Below are 16,207 nucleotides of genomic sequence, written 5' to 3' on the forward strand. Positions count from 1 at the left end.
CAGTGTTCCCGACATCCCAACTGGTCCCGGCATCCCAAGCATCTTCATCCTCACTAACCTTAATGTCCCCAGCTTCCCCAGCGTCCCTATTGTGACAACTGCCTTTCAGGCACCCTAGTGTCCTTGGCATCCATAGTGTCTGCCACCTCCCCAGAGTTCTTCCCAGTATTCCTAGTGTCACCAGTCTCTCTGATGTCTCCAGTATTCCCAGCCTCCCTGGCATTCCTAATGTCCCCATCATCCTGTTATGTTATGCCTACAAGGTGTCTATTAAAGCAGAAAGTAAATTCATCACAGTGCTGCAATGCCAGAGAGTGGAAATTAAAAGAGAAGGAAAAAAACAACCTTGGCCCAGTTTGTCTTCAAAGCATTGTAAGATTCAGTTCAGAGGAGAGAAAGAGGGTTTAATAAGATGCTCACTCTACCATTTAATGGTGATCTTTAAGAACTCCAATGTCATAAGAAATTTCTATAAACGTAAAAAAAGGTCATTTGCATTTCATTACATTTTATATGAATAAAGTAAGAAAAAGCATCAAACTAACCGTAACTCTTCCGTTTTTTTAATAATCATATTTAACTAACTGCTTGTGTGCAGATTTTGTAACAACCTCATTATGATCTGTAATGTCCACCCTATGATGTTTTTCATTTAAAACGGTAAAGTGTTGAACGCTCACCAATGCAGGTTATTATTCGGTTTCGGGACGCAAAATTTGTGAAGGATATCTCGAGTAATAACACGATGGAGAAAGTGGACGTCCGTATAATAATGAAATGAAAGATATTCAGCTGTCTCGCTCAATAATAATGATTATACTTCTTTCCTATTACTGTAAAAATTGCATCATAAATTCATACCAGCACAGCCCGATGCTCTATAATAGAGTGTTATTGTAGTGCTCGTGCCTCTGTGACATTTCTGCTTAGTCCCAGATATGTATTTGTCAAGTATGAATAATAAAACTTGATCATTCATACAGCTTGATTTCCATCAGGAAAACAGCCAGAAAGATCATTTGGAACCTGCTGGATTTACTGCCTCTTCATTTGCATGAAGCACCCACGACTTGAATAATAATAATTGTGCAATAATTATTAATGACGGGTACGTCAATCAGTGGACCGCATCGTTACACACGTCCTTTTGAAAGAGAAAAAGTAAGAAATAAAATATGACTCAGGAAGGACAGGAATGATTATTTTCCAACAACATCACATATTTATCTCTTATATTGCAGAAAGTTACCAATTCTTATCAAGTGTTAATTATCAAATAATGACATGATACAGTAAATATATTTATAGCTAAATTAAATAACGAGGGATATTTCTAAATTAATAGTTACTATAGAAACCTTCCTCCACATCCTATGCCTGCTGTAAAAATTGGAAAATCAATCAACACTTTCTGACCAGTAAGATTCTGACCAGTCCGTCTTCACTACTGTAAAATGGAGCACAAAGTACAGATGATGGCATCGTTCAGGTTTATATAGTTCAGTCTAATTCACGCTCCGTGAAGCGAGTTGGACATGAAGAGAGCCTCTGAGATCTAACAGATAATGATTGGGTGTCTGGGGAACTTTTAAGTGTACACTTCTTCTGTACTTCCTGCAGTGTTTCCTGCTGAGGAAAGTAATGTCTAAGTGAGATTATAAAAACGCTGCGAGCATGGTTCACCTTCAGGGGATCGTCTCTGTGTGTGCTGATGGCTGCAGGGTGGCTGCCGTGGAGACCGAGCAGCGATGTACACTTGGGCACTCAGAGATACTTCACATGATTTAAAAGAGATATTAAAAGGGAAAAAATACACAGCATGTGTCAGAGCAGTAGGACAAAAAAAGGGGACACTGGATTTGATGTTACTGGACCTCTACCAGACTGATACTACTTTGAGACTGTACTGAGATGATGATGAGACTACACTAATACAATACTGAGACTATGTTATAAGTCACAGACTACACTGAGGCTACAATAAGACTATGCTTAGACTGCACTGAGACTACATTAAGACTATACTGAGACTACATTAAGACCATGCTGAGACCGCACTGAGACTATATTAAGACTATACTGAGACTACATTAAGACCATGCTGAGACTGCACTGAGACTATATTAAGACTATACTGAGACTACATTAAGACTATGCTTAGACTGCACTGAGACTACATTAAGACTATGCTGAGACTACATTAAGACCATGCTGAGACTGCACTGAGACTATATTAAGACTATGCTGAGACTACATTTAGACTTTGCTGAGACTATATTAGGACTATGCTGAGACTGCTGAGACTACATTAAGACCATGCTGAGACTGCACTGAGACTTGATTAAGAATATGCTAAGACTACATTTAGACTATGCTGAGACTACACTGAGACTACATTTAGACTATGCTGAGACTACATTAAGACTATGCTGAGACTGCTCTGAGACTACATTAAGACTATGCTGAGACTACATTTAGACTGTGCTGAGACTCCATACATTATGCATTAAGACTTTATATTTATTTATTATTTATATTCATGTATATACATATATACATCCTCATATTTATATTACTTGTTATCTATGTGGCTTAAATGGGACCTGGGGTCCTAATTTTGTACCATAACATGGAAGTGTGCTGGTATGACAATAAAGAATCCTTGAATCCTTCCTTGAATCCTTGACTATGCTGAGACTGCACTCAGACTACATTAAGACTATGTTGAGACTGCACTGATACTATATTAAGACTATGCTAAGAAACTGCTAAGACTATACTGGGACTACACACTGAGGCTATAATGCGACTGGCTGAGACTTCGCTGGGAATAGACTGAGAGCATATTGAGACCATCCTCATAACATTCTTAACATATTAGGAAAATAGTAGGAGTATTTTGAGACTATTCTGAGACTATACAGAGACTATCCTACAGTAAGACTATTTAAAGACTATACTGAGATTATACATATAGTATATTACACAGAAGTTATACAAAATGTATATTATGACTATATTACAACTATAGTACGTATATAATGAGAATATACTGAGACTATAGAGGAAATATAATAAGATTATAGAGATACTTAGACATTTAAAACAAAGCACAAGTAAAACAATCTCTCGCTCCCTTTCTCTCTCTCTGACTCACACACACACACACTCACTCACTCACTCACTCACTCGCAGCCAAACAAAAACCTTTAGTGTGTCAGCAGAAAAGGTTAATCAATGCAACAGCATAAAACTGAGCGATGAGAGAAGCAGTGAAAAGGCCACCGTACCGTATATACTCCTGACATCTGTCCAGATTTATGTTCTCTATTTGGCCTCATTGTTCCTGTTCCATAAGGAAATCTTACATATTATTTATAGCTTGTTATTTATTTATTACTTATTTAATGTTTCCTAGTAATATTAGTAAATCCATTGGGTGGAAATAAAATCACATTCACTAACAGAAGTGTCAGACACGCTACAATTTTCTCTTTAACCAATGAAAATGATGCTAATAAAAATCCAGTAACCAATGTTTTTTATGGACTTTATGGAAGTTCTTACGCATTTTTTTAATGGTTAGTAAATCAGGACACGCGTATGATGCACAACCGAGCCGTACAGACTGCGATTCAGAAGAAAGTGTGCATTTATCTTTTTAATGTGAAAAATGAATACAAACGTTTGAGAGAAAACTCCCGCAGCGACGTCATTATTTCAGTAAAATGGACACGATATTGGGAAGCATGACAGCTCTAAGGCTCAACCAGACCGACATGCGACTGCTGTTCAAGAGGCACTTTAGAGCTACTTTATTTTACGTCCTCTCCAATCTAAAGTGGCGTAGCTGGCGGTAGGCCTAAGTAGATTGGCAGAATGAAATCGAATCTCTGCCAAGTCACGCTGCACCGGCAGCTAAAAAAATGTGTTGCTGGTTATTGCTGGAGATACACTTTGAGAAGCTTTTACTGAAGAACTTTAGCAAACCACCCAAGAGATGCGGTAAAATATTGAAAGTAATTTGCTCTGGGGAAAAAAGAAAGAAGAAGAAAAAGCAGATGGTGCAGCTCACACATTGGTATAAATCACTCAAATTGTAGTACCTGCCTGAATAAAGCTAGACTTCATAAAACTTAGGTGTTTGCAAATTACTGAAAATGCCTGTAGCTTTGAGGGCTTGGACTTTCTCAGGATTTTAAAAACACTCACATAAACATACACACAGCTGCTGTTACTTTTAAATAATGTGCATATATACAGCATGTACATGTACAGCAAAACACTGACACACTGTGTGTTCTGACACCATTCAACCACAACCAGCATTAACCTTCCCATCGATTTGATCTACAGTAGCTTGGCTGGGACGACACGGGCCAACCTTCACCTCCATGTGCATCAGTGAGCCTTGGCCACCCATGACCCTGTCTCCAGTTCACTGCTTTTCCACTGCAGGTCTTGTGTGATGTTCCTGGTCTGCAGTGTTCAGGACCGACCAAAAGTCATCCAAGGAAGGAAAACCAGTGAACTGGCATCGGACTCATGGGTGGACAAGGTAATACTGGTTCTGATAGAAACGTGTCAGAATACACAGTCTTAGACAGGTGGTGATAATGTTATGGCTGATCAGTGTATGCTATTTTTATTTACTTATTTTTTATTATTCTGACACATATTGCATTTACAATTTTAACTTAATATGCAACTATTAAATGTATCGTGTTCTCTTTATCTCTACCTACTTAGGCTGAAAGCAAATAATGGTACAAATAATTTCATTAAGAGGATGATTGCCAATTTGTTTATCACCTTAAAGCAATTTTAAGATATAAACAAATACTTAAATTACAGTACTGATAAATACTACATGAATTCCCAATATTAACTGTAACAAATTGCACAGGTCACTATTGTTATGTACATATTTACATTTGGCAGATGCTCTTATCCAGAGCGACTTACAAAAAAGTGTATGTATACTGTATAAACATCAGATCACGTGCTTTACAAATTTTATGTTAATTATTGGCTTGAATTGAAAGGTTAAGCTCAAATCATTACGTAATACAACAGAGTGGTACAATGAAGCAGAGTGATTGTTATCGCTTAAAAGTTGATAATTTTCTGAGAATTTATTATATATTTATTAGATTATTATTTATCTAATTATTCTGAGACTGCATTAAAAATACATTATATTAAGGGAAAAAAATAAGATTAAACTGGGACTACACTGAGATTATACTGAGATTATACTGAGATTACACTGAGATTAAACTGAGATTACACTGAGATTATACTAAAATTACACTGAGATTATATTGAGATTATACTAAGATTACACTGAGATTATACTGAGATTGCACTAAGATTATACTGAGATTATACTGAGATTATACTAAGATTACACTGAGATTATACTGAGATTGCACTAAGATTATACTGAGATTATACTGAGATTATACTTAGATTACACTGAGATTATACTGAGATTGCACTAAGATTATACTGAGATTATACTGAGATTGCACTAAGATTATACTGAGATTATACTAAGATTATACTGAGCTTATACTAAGATTACACTGAGATTATACTGAGATTGCACTAAGATTATACTGAGATTATACTAAGATTACACTGAGATTGCACTGAGATTATACTGAGATTACACTGAGATTATACTGAGATTATACTAAGATTACACTGAGATTGCACTGAGATTATACTGAGATTACACTGAGATTATACTGAGATTATACCGACAACATTTAAAAACTATATTGAGAACATAGTGAGCGGATTTTCCGTCTCTCAAAGTTAATAATAAAAACACTTATCATGTTACTGAAAAACTGTAAAGTGTAAAACTTTAACCTCTTTCCTGATGACGATGATGATGTAAAAGTAAAGGGAGACGTCACTGCTTTGGCTCTGACTCTCACAGAGTGCTGACGCTGGAGACTCCTTCAATAAATGTTAAATAATCATCGCCTTAAATAAAAAATTGTAAAAAAATCAGCAACTACAAGTTTTTTTTTTTTTAGTTTTTTTTTACCGTTATATCATTCCCTGGGATATGAGCTGTCGCTATAGAAACACTTCAAATGAGTGCATTAATATCATTACAGCTGACCAAGCAAGACCTTCTGACCAATCAGAACCCAGGATTTAGGAACACTGTAGTAGAAATAGTCTTTAGTTAACAAATAGTTTTTAATTGTAGATTTTAAATCACCATAAACAGTCCTTTATTCTGGAACACACATTCAGCCTGAGCGTTACTCTAAGTGTGTTTAATCAGAGGGAATTAGAGTTCCTCTTTAACAAATCACAGGAACACTTAAGCACAATAGAAAATCAGTCATGGATCTGAAGCGCTGTGGATAAATAGGAAGCGTGAAACACGACAGCCGAGAGATTACAGGAAGCCCAGGTGAACAGGAAATGTTTTCAGGCTGTAGGTACAGTATGTTCTGCACAACGGGACGGTGAAGAGCTTCGACTCGATTGTGTAAAAACCACCGAAACAAACCGAACCAGGCGACTGCTGATACCCCGGAGGCAGAGATTCGAATGTACTTTAAATGTCTATTTCAGAAACTTCAGCAGGGTCATTAATCATTCTGCTTTATGCATATTTCATCAGGAGGAAGATGAGTTTGTCAGCGGAGATGTGTGTGAGACGCCTCGCTCCTCTTACACGTCCTGTCTCCCTCATTCATTATGTAGAAACATACTAATATACATGCTGTGTCTATACTCGAACTCAGATCAATAGGGTCACGCAACAGCGTTCTTCCATATGTCTAGCGGGAATTATAACACACACACACACACAAGCATGATGACAATATAACAGTGTACTCATTCATTCTAATTTGAAGATCTTGAAGAGTTTTCTTACTGATATCAGTCTGTACTGGATCACTGTTGTGAACTTTACAGGCTTTTTTACAGCAACTTTTTATTTACTTTATTTCTAGGCACTAAACTTTAACACTCCAGGAAGAAGCCATACTAAGCTACAGCATGATAAAAAAATAAAAATAAATGTCTTCCATTTCTACGTACAAATGCAGAAATGCCTCATGATGGAATTTTCTGTATTTGTGGTTGATTTGTTCTTCCATGTCGTTAGTACGATTTCTTTCTTATAAACAAACCCTTTCTTGCTTAGAAAAGTTCAGACAGAATATAAATGTGAGATACAACTTTTTATTCCTATTCAGATTTAGGATGTTTATATGTTTAAAGTTATTCAAAATTATCCATATCATATATTATCCTTTAGCTAATTGTTAAAGATCTCTGTATGCATAAATTCTTCATTTTTAAAACAAAGTCACACACGCCAACATTTCATAGCTCACCATTAGCTTTAATTACAGCACATACAAATGTGTGAAAACGATTCCTCGTGCTCCCAGAGCCACTTTATTATAATCTGAGTCCTGGAATACGCCCTGTGCCATCAGGGAAGAAAAACTCCACAGATGTGATCCTCTGGTGATTCAGTACATTCAGGTGGTCAGCTGACTTCATTTTATTGCCCCATAACGTTGCTGAGTCTAGACCTGAGTAACTGATTAACCCCAGATCATAACACTGTCTCCAGAGGCTTGTACAGTGGACACTATGCATGATGGGTCCATCGCTTCATGTGCTTCCCTTCTCACCCTGACACGCCCATCACTCTGGAATAGGATCAGTCTGGACTCATCAGGTCACATGACCTTTTTCCCTAAACATGGTGATAAGAGTATAAGAGTGAGGCGGGTTGAAAGATTTAACCGTTAAACAGCTAATCCAAAAAGGATTATTCTTAGTTAATGCACCGTTATAGTGAATAACACACACACACACATTTTTTCCTAATCTGCATGGAGAGAGCACAGGGAGAACATGCAAACTCCTCACACACAGACCCCAAGGTGGGAATCAAACCCTCGACCCTGTAGGTGCAGGGCCACAGCGCCAACCACTGCCAACCACCATATATATAAATAAAGTCATTTTTAAGGGGATATGACCCCCCCTCCCTTCCAGTTTCTCCCTAATTTGGTCATGACCCACCTATCTGACGTCACCTAGAGTCCGGGTGGAACGAAAGCCATCCTGTGCTCCCCCCGAGAAAAGTGTGTGTGTGTGTGTGTGTGATTGAACTGTGCTGGAAACACAATCTGTGTCCTCCTGTCTTTCCCATTTCTCTTCCACATTAACACTCCTCCTGCTACGCTGGTGCCACCCGTCAGGCCTGAGCTGCTGTTTCAGGTCTCCGGGAAAATACAACAGTCACTGTACGTGAAGCCGCATTAAATTAGCAAGCAATGAATAATTTTCTGCGTCAAAGCATTTAAAAAAATGTCATTTATTTACACTCTATTCATCCCGACAAGTGAATTTCAACCTAAAGAAAAAGGCGACCTTTGTGGTGACCTATGGATAAAAACATTACAATGAGGATTCAGACAAAATGTCTGGACCTTAAATCACTCGGGGGTGGGGCTGTGATGGGAAAATCATCTACTCATATAATAAAACTGTAAAGTGGGCGTGTCTGTAGATTGAAGATATTTGTTAAAAAAACATTTCAGGGGGACGTAAGATGAGTAATAGGACACATCAAGATGGTTTGTGGAATTTCTGTCTGTCTGTTTGTCTGTTTGTTTGTGCACGCATCACGTGAAAACTACTAAACGAATTTTCATTTTAAAAGTTAATATATACATATAATGTGATATTTATTAAATGATCCTATGAGTTTATATCCACATGTTGGTATCACCGTGTGCATCCCGTCCACGTTCCTCTCGGTCAAGCTCGTAGTAGCCGTGATAATAACACCCCATGCCTTTGAGATGATAAATTCAACCTGCGTGTAGAATTCTGGAATTCCAACATGTGAGAAGGAAAAACTCTTTCATTCACGTGTTCGGTGTTCAGGCCTGATTTTATGGCATTTGATATAATTATCCAGTCAAATGAGATTTACATAATTGTGCAAAACTGAAACCAGCTGTCCTGATGTAATGCCCAAACACACACACACACACACACACACACACACTTGTGCACACCCTTGATAGAGTTTTAATCCTCTTTCTTTTGGTACTCACCACCAGAGAGAGGGGTCTCTTCCATGACACGACTCCAATCAGACCCGACAGCAGCACCTGCACACAGAGACAAAACAATCCCCTTCGTCAGTTCAATCCGATAAAATCAGGAAATCTGTGACAAAGAACTCTACTGTAAACCCTCACACCCCCTGCGCTGTTGTTTTGTAGGAGCTGAGCACTTTATCTCTCCGGCGTTCACTCTTTCTCCTTCACCCTCTATTAAACACCTAAAGCAGCGCTGTACCGCGGGACGCCTCGCTCAGCTCCTGACTTATCCCTCGCGCCATTTCCCTCTCCGGAGCGTGGCGGAAAACGATCAATAAGTCCGCCAATTATGGATGATCGTGGTGTGACAGGATGTTGATGCCTTTTTATTTTCTTAAAGTAGATTTACTCCGCCTAAAAGGTCACCCTGTGTTTGTGTGGGTTTCCTTCAGGTACTATAGCGCTGCACCTACCATCATATACTGTCCCAGAGTATTACTTCTGTAGGTACTGTACCGTGGTAGTACTATGGTGTGCAGCTACCATACAATACTCTGATGAATACCCTGGTGCTCAATGGGTAGTTATTGGGTAATATGACACATATGTACATTACCATATTAGATACAGTACCTGCTGAACTTTATCAGTCACGGTGGTATACGTGCAATAAATACCTAATAAATGTATTAACCTTTGGAGGTAACCAGATAACATGGTGCTGCAGAGGTCAAGAAAACAATTACGATGATCACATCCATCCATCCATCCATCCACCCATCTAGGAACCTCTGTAGTCCAACTACGGATTGTGGTCATGATTTATTCCCATTTGCATGACCATGGTAGGACCTCCGGCGTACACTACGGGGAATCTGGGAACGCCGATTAGCCTAATCTGCATGTCTTTGGACTGTGGAAGGAAACCGGAGTCCCTGGAGGAAACCCACCAATCAAACCCTCTGTCCGCTCTCCACCAGCCTCATTTTATTAATGTTCATTCAGATCTCTCCTTATCACCCTCTCTCCCTCTCTTCTTCAACACACTCCTCCATACACACGTTTTGATTCTGCCTAAATCTTTCTTTCTGTCAGCTTCGACCGGCTCACATCACCAACAGGACACGAAATCAGACGTGCCAACTATGTATAAAACTTCCTCTGTCTCTCTCATGCACAAACACACACACACACACACACACACACACAAACACACACACACACACACATTTGTAATGTGTCTGCTCCCCTGATCTGAACGTAGACGTATATAGAGTTCTTTATTGACAGGTTCTGTTCATTAATAGACTGATCAATATTTACAGGCACTTCATGTATTGTGTGACTACAACATAATAAAAAGCTCTTAATAATCTGTCAATAAATATCGACTTTAAAAAATAGCCAGTGGGTGTACTTAAAAAGATTGTTATTGATTAGTTGAGCTCCTTAACCCGTTAATGGCAAAAATCGAGATTAAACAGTTGAAATGATACAGCGAGATTATAATTAAAAATAATAATAATAATAATAATAATAATAATAATAAGGGTGGCACGGTGGCTAAGTGATTAGCACTGTTGCCTCGTACCTCCAGGGACCGGGTTCGATTCCCGCCTTGTGTGCATGGAGTTTACTGTACATGTTCTCTCCGGGTTTCCTCCGGGTGCTCCGGTTTCCTCCCACAGTCCAAAGACCTGCAGATTAGGTTAATTGGCGTTCCCAAATTGCCCGTGATGTGTGAGTGTGTGCCTCATGCCCTAAGCCTCCTGGGATGGGATCCAGACCACGTATTCAGGATAAAGCAGAATAGACGATGAGTGAGTGAGTGAGAAGTAATTAAATACTTAGGATGTGCCGAGTCTGGCAGCGGAGTGGCGTGATAAAGCAGAATTACTTTTACCAGCCTGGAGTTGATTTACCTTCCTACAAGGCAAATCGTGTAGTGTTTTAATCCTCTAATACCATATTTAATTAGTTTTACAGTTTGTACGTACAGTAGTGCCAAATCAATATTAATATCCACAAACCAAGTTAGTTTCTGCTTATGTGTCAAAAGTGAGAGTTGAGGCTGGCCTTTAGATTTATTTTCAAACGCATTTCATAACATCAAAAAATACACAACTGTTGTCTGTTTCAAGTCATTAGTTTAAGGTTTCAGCAAATAAGCATTTTCTTCACTCCGAGCAGTTTTACAAAATAATAATAAAATGCTACAGTTCCTGGAGAAATTGTGCAGTCGAGGCTGAACGACGGTGTGTCGTTTTCTTTTGAACAAAACGCTGAAAACTGCTCATTCGTAGCCCAGGCGAGTCCCGTGTGCTGAGTGAGTGTTAGTGGAGGGGGCGTGGCTTAGCTCAGTTACCATGGCACCTGCAGCCCTGCCGCACTAATTGATAAATTTGTACAAAATAAGAATTGAATTGGGAATCTTAAATCCATTCATTTCAACCTTCCAGACGTTTGCTGAACCATTAACTGACTTCGTCTTTCGATTTCGTTAGCTATTTCTAACCATTAGCTAAAGCTACGCAAAGACAATATCTAAAGTTACGTTGGAGTCGCAGTTTACGTCACCAGTATTTTGTTATTATTTTTTTTCTACTGTGGCAGAATTTCGTATCAGCAGCAAAAACATACAGATATAGCTATCAGTCTGCGCTACTTCAGCATCATTTTCTAGCTGTAGAAGTTAGAATAAAAGTAACACTGCACAAAGTATAGTACAGTTTTACTAAAGGTAGCATTTTCTGACATGGTGGTAGCACTTTCTGACACTATTGTGCTATCAGAATGTCATCAGCACACCATAGAATGAAATAAAATGTACAATAAAACTCAAACCCCAAAACAACTCACAATTCAAAGGCAGTTGTAGTGGTATAAAGTTACGAGAAGTGCGCTAAAACAATGAAACATGGCATATTTTACTGCATAATAAGTGCAATAAGCTCGGGTAGGACAGAATGATACAGTAGGTAGGACGAATTTATAGAGCACCAGCACCGCACTTATTATAGTAATGTTCAATTTAGTTACCGATGATGTACGAATTATATTCAGCTATAAACGCTGCCAGCTAAAATCTCAGTTATACAGGTCTTGAGGAGAGCTCTGGAACGTGAGGTGACTTTAAATGATGACTGAAGACGGATGGTTTGTTTCGAACAAAGAGCAACTTTAAATTTATTCATTAATTCATTCATTTCGTTGTTCTGTGGGTCTGGACAGCGATGTCCTGTTTCTAGCTCCCGCATCATGCACTAATAAAATCATTAAGGACGATAAAATGGAGTCAGACTTCGGCTAAACACCGTAATCAAGCCTTTCAAACTACAAGACATGTGAGTGCCGTCTCCAGCCGTTGTAATTATTGGCTCATTACTGGTAGTGAATGACAAAGCTCTTGTCGATACAAGATGATATCTAACACCCCCATTCCTGTTCTATAGTGTGGAAAGGAGCTGAAGAGGCGGGTACAGGCAGGTTGGAACGGGTGGAGAAAAGTGTCCGGTGTGTTACGTGACAAAAGAGTATCAGCGAGAATGAAAGAAAAGGTGTACAGGACAGCGGTGAGACCAGTGATGCTCGACGGCTTAGAGACAGTGGAGCTGAAGACAAGACAGGAGGCAGAGATGAAGATGTTGAGGTTCTCTTTGGGAGTGACGAGGATGGATAGGATCAAGAATGAGTTCATCAGAGGGACAACCCATGTTAGATGTTTTGAAGTCAGAGAGGCCAGATTGAGGTGGTTTGGACATGTTCAGAGGACAGATGGTGAATATATTGGTAGAAGGATGTTGAGTTTGGAACTGGGAGACAGGAGGTTTAGAGGAAGACCAAAGAGGAGATTTATGGATGCAGTGAGAGAGGACATGAAGTTAGTTGGTGTGAGAGAAGAGGATGCAGAGGATAGGGTCAGATGATTCGCTGTGGCGACCCCGGAAAGGGAACAGCCGAAAGACAAAGAAGACTCCTATTCCACTAAACTGGAAAATGTTCAAAAATTTCAGCTGGTGTCTCCCGACTATACTGTATTTTTCAATAGCGCCTCGGTAGCGATTCAGTGTTGATTCTTGAGCGCCGTCCTCGAGTCACTGTAGACTCTTAAGCATTGGTGTCGCCTCCTAATGTGGTTGGTAGCACTCGTGTCAAATTTCCCTGTACAGTTGTTTTTATGTCCTAATAAATTTGTTTAAATCGTTAACATCTCGATGCAGGGTCGCTACACTAGAAATATTAACTGGTTTGTATTGGTACAGACAACGACGACTTCGGAGCCGCTTTCAAATCAGGAGAAGTCGTGAGACGGCGGTAGCAACTTCGCATGCGTGGAAATTCGGTCAATGCCATGTTTTTTCTTTTCTTAAATCCGTTTTCTTAAATCTGCTGATGTACGAACTGCACAAAACCGCAACAAACGCATTCAAGTAATTTAATAACAGGAAAAACTCAATGATCTGATTTTTAGCATTCTCGCTACAAGCAGCGCAGCAATTAGCGTAATTAAGTTTCAGCAGTGAAGTGGAGCATTATCACATTTGAAATATTCACAATTAAATGCTAAAATTAGTTTATGGAGTAGTTAAACAAGCATCTCTAATACTATTTAGACAATACATACTTTAACCAGTATTTCTGCTTTGTGTGTGCATGTGTGTGTGTGTGTGTAGTTTGCATGTTCTCCCCATGCCTGGTGGGTTTCCATCTACCATCCAAAGACATGCGGTGTACACTGATCCTCATTCCCAAACTGCCTGAGAGAGTGTGACAGCTTGTGCTCCGTGATGTGTTGGCACCCCGTCCAGGGCGTATCCTGCCTCGTACCCTGAGATCCCTGGGATAGGCTCCAGGCCCGTCACGACCCAGCGCAGTATAAAGTATAGAAGATTGATGGATGATCATTAAAGGTCATTAAAGAAGCCAAAACCACACAAACTGCCATCGTATGAGCTGAAAGTCTTCACCCCGTCCACCTGATAAGAAACTGATTCCATTCATTTACATGGAGATTATTTTAAAACCAACAACCGCGGAATTAAATTACATCCTCAGCGTGACGGACGGCGATACAGCCAGCCGAAGTGTTTGTCTTCGCTTTCCATCCGCGCAGGCCGCGGCCCCCGGAGACCAGACGCGATTCGATTTAAATGACAATGTCGTCCTGTCATTAAAATCTCTCCCTAACTGCCGAGGATGTGCTCGAATTCCTGGCGCTCGCAGCCGCACCGTATTTCCCAAGCGAGGTTTTATTTATTTATTTAGTTTGTTTTTATAAAATTGTACACCGCATTCATTTTCCCTGCATATTTCCATAATTCATACAGTACAGTGAAAGGAAAGGAGATAAGGAGAGAAAGAAACGGAGAAAGATGTGAGAGGCTTCACTTCCTGTTTGCTCTTTTGAATTATTGATCTCACGCTCATGTGTGAGATGGAGAGAGAAGGAGGAGGAGGAGGAAAAGAAAAAAAAATGATAAAGACGGAGAGAAAGTGACGGGGAGAAGGTTTTTGGCTGGCTCACTCGGGTAGATTAGGGGCAGATGAGCCGATGTTCAACACACCTCAACTCACACTGTCACTATTTATTACAAGCTTCCTGCATCACATTTACACACACACACACACACACACATACGCGCGCACGCACACACTCTGTTGTTTATGGTAGCACCTGCTCCCGTGACCCTCTAACCCGAAGGGACGTGTGTAAATGGAAGAGACGGTTACGGCTCTGCGCCCGTGTCGCTTCCTCCTTTTATTTTATTTTCACTTTAGACCTGCGGCGTTTACGGTTCCCCACAGGCCACTCATCAGCGCACTCTCCACAAAGCGAGGCGCACTATAAAGGGCTATAAAGAGCTATAAAGCTAACAGCGCGCTGACGACGGGTGCAAATCCGCAAGTTACGAATTATCGCGGTTAGGGGGCGAAGCCTGCGGTTAGCTTCACAACTTCATTTACTGCTGCTTTAACGTTACTGTCCAGGGTTTTAATGGCAGACATGAAGAAAGAAAAAATTATATCCCAAAACAGTATATATACTTAAATAACATTAGGTATTATTTTCTACATTTAAACTGAATAGTTTGGGTAATAGATCCCTCGTGCAAACCTTAATGCTACGTTAACAAAGCAGAGAGGTTTGTCTCCACATAAGGACAAGGACACTTTGCAGCCTGAGACATACTGTACCATATCACTCGGTTATAAGTGGCCTTAATTAAGTGTCACACAGCATTAAAAGAAGAAGCCATAATGTGGAACTGACTTAGCCATCGTCCTCTTATCATCTTGTCCTTCTTTTGTACAGCAATTTTAATAGTCTTAAACGATGGCCCTCTCCTTTTTTTTCCTTTATGAAAAAACACAAATGCTATTTAACTTGCATGTTTTCCCTGTGCTTGGTGGGTTTCCTCCGGGAACTCCGGTTTCCTCCCACAGTCCAAAGATATGCAAATTAGGTCGACTAATTGCTCTCGCGAAATAGCTTGTAATGTGTGTATGTATGTGCGTGTAAATGTTGACCGGAGGTCGTAAAATGGGAGTAAGTACAGTACAGTGGTGACCATCACTGGACTTCACGGCCCCTAGTTGGACTACAGAGATTCCTAGATGGATGGATGGAGTTCATCAATGTGTAAAATGTGTGGTGTCCTGGAAAACCTCCATAGATGTGATTCAGTACATTCAGGTGGTCAGCTGACTTCATTTTATTGCCCCATAACGTTGCTGAGTCTAGACCTGAGTAACTGATCGACCCCAGATCATAACACTGTCTCCAGAGGCTTGTACAGTGGACACTATGCATGATGGGAGAATCGCTTCATGACACACCCATCACTCTGGAATAGGGTCAGTCTGGACTCATCAGGTCACATGACCTTTTTCCATCACTCCAAAGTCCGATCTTTATGCTCTCTAGCAAACCTTTTTTCTGATGAGTCTCACCAACACCAAGCGTTTTAAAAGTAATCCTGGATCATGCCCATTCATGCCAGCCGATGTCTTTGCCTGATGCAGGATAATATTTTCAGTGCGTTCATATAAATCAGTGGTTTGCCGCTGTTACGGAGAACTAATCACCACATTAAGTC

General features: G+C 39.9%; 1 protein-coding gene across 2 annotated transcripts in view; it reads right to left on the minus strand.

Annotated features, from left to right (window-relative positions):
• The window catches only part of fam189a1 (family with sequence similarity 189 member A1), a 150,031-nt gene that overhangs the window by 74,221 nt on the left and 59,603 nt on the right, over window positions 1-16,207 (minus strand). For both annotated transcript variants that reach the window (XM_053491609.1, XM_053491610.1), the window contains exon 2: window positions 9,123-9,179. In XM_053491609.1, the coding sequence (XP_053347584.1) occupies window positions 9,123-9,179 (57 nt within the window). The remainder of the gene's footprint in view (window positions 1-9,122; window positions 9,180-16,207) is intronic.

Source organism: Clarias gariepinus, chromosome 3 (genome assembly GCF_024256425.1).
Source record: "Clarias gariepinus isolate MV-2021 ecotype Netherlands chromosome 3, CGAR_prim_01v2, whole genome shotgun sequence".
In the NCBI taxonomy this organism is placed as follows: domain Eukaryota; kingdom Metazoa; phylum Chordata; class Actinopteri; order Siluriformes; family Clariidae; genus Clarias; species Clarias gariepinus.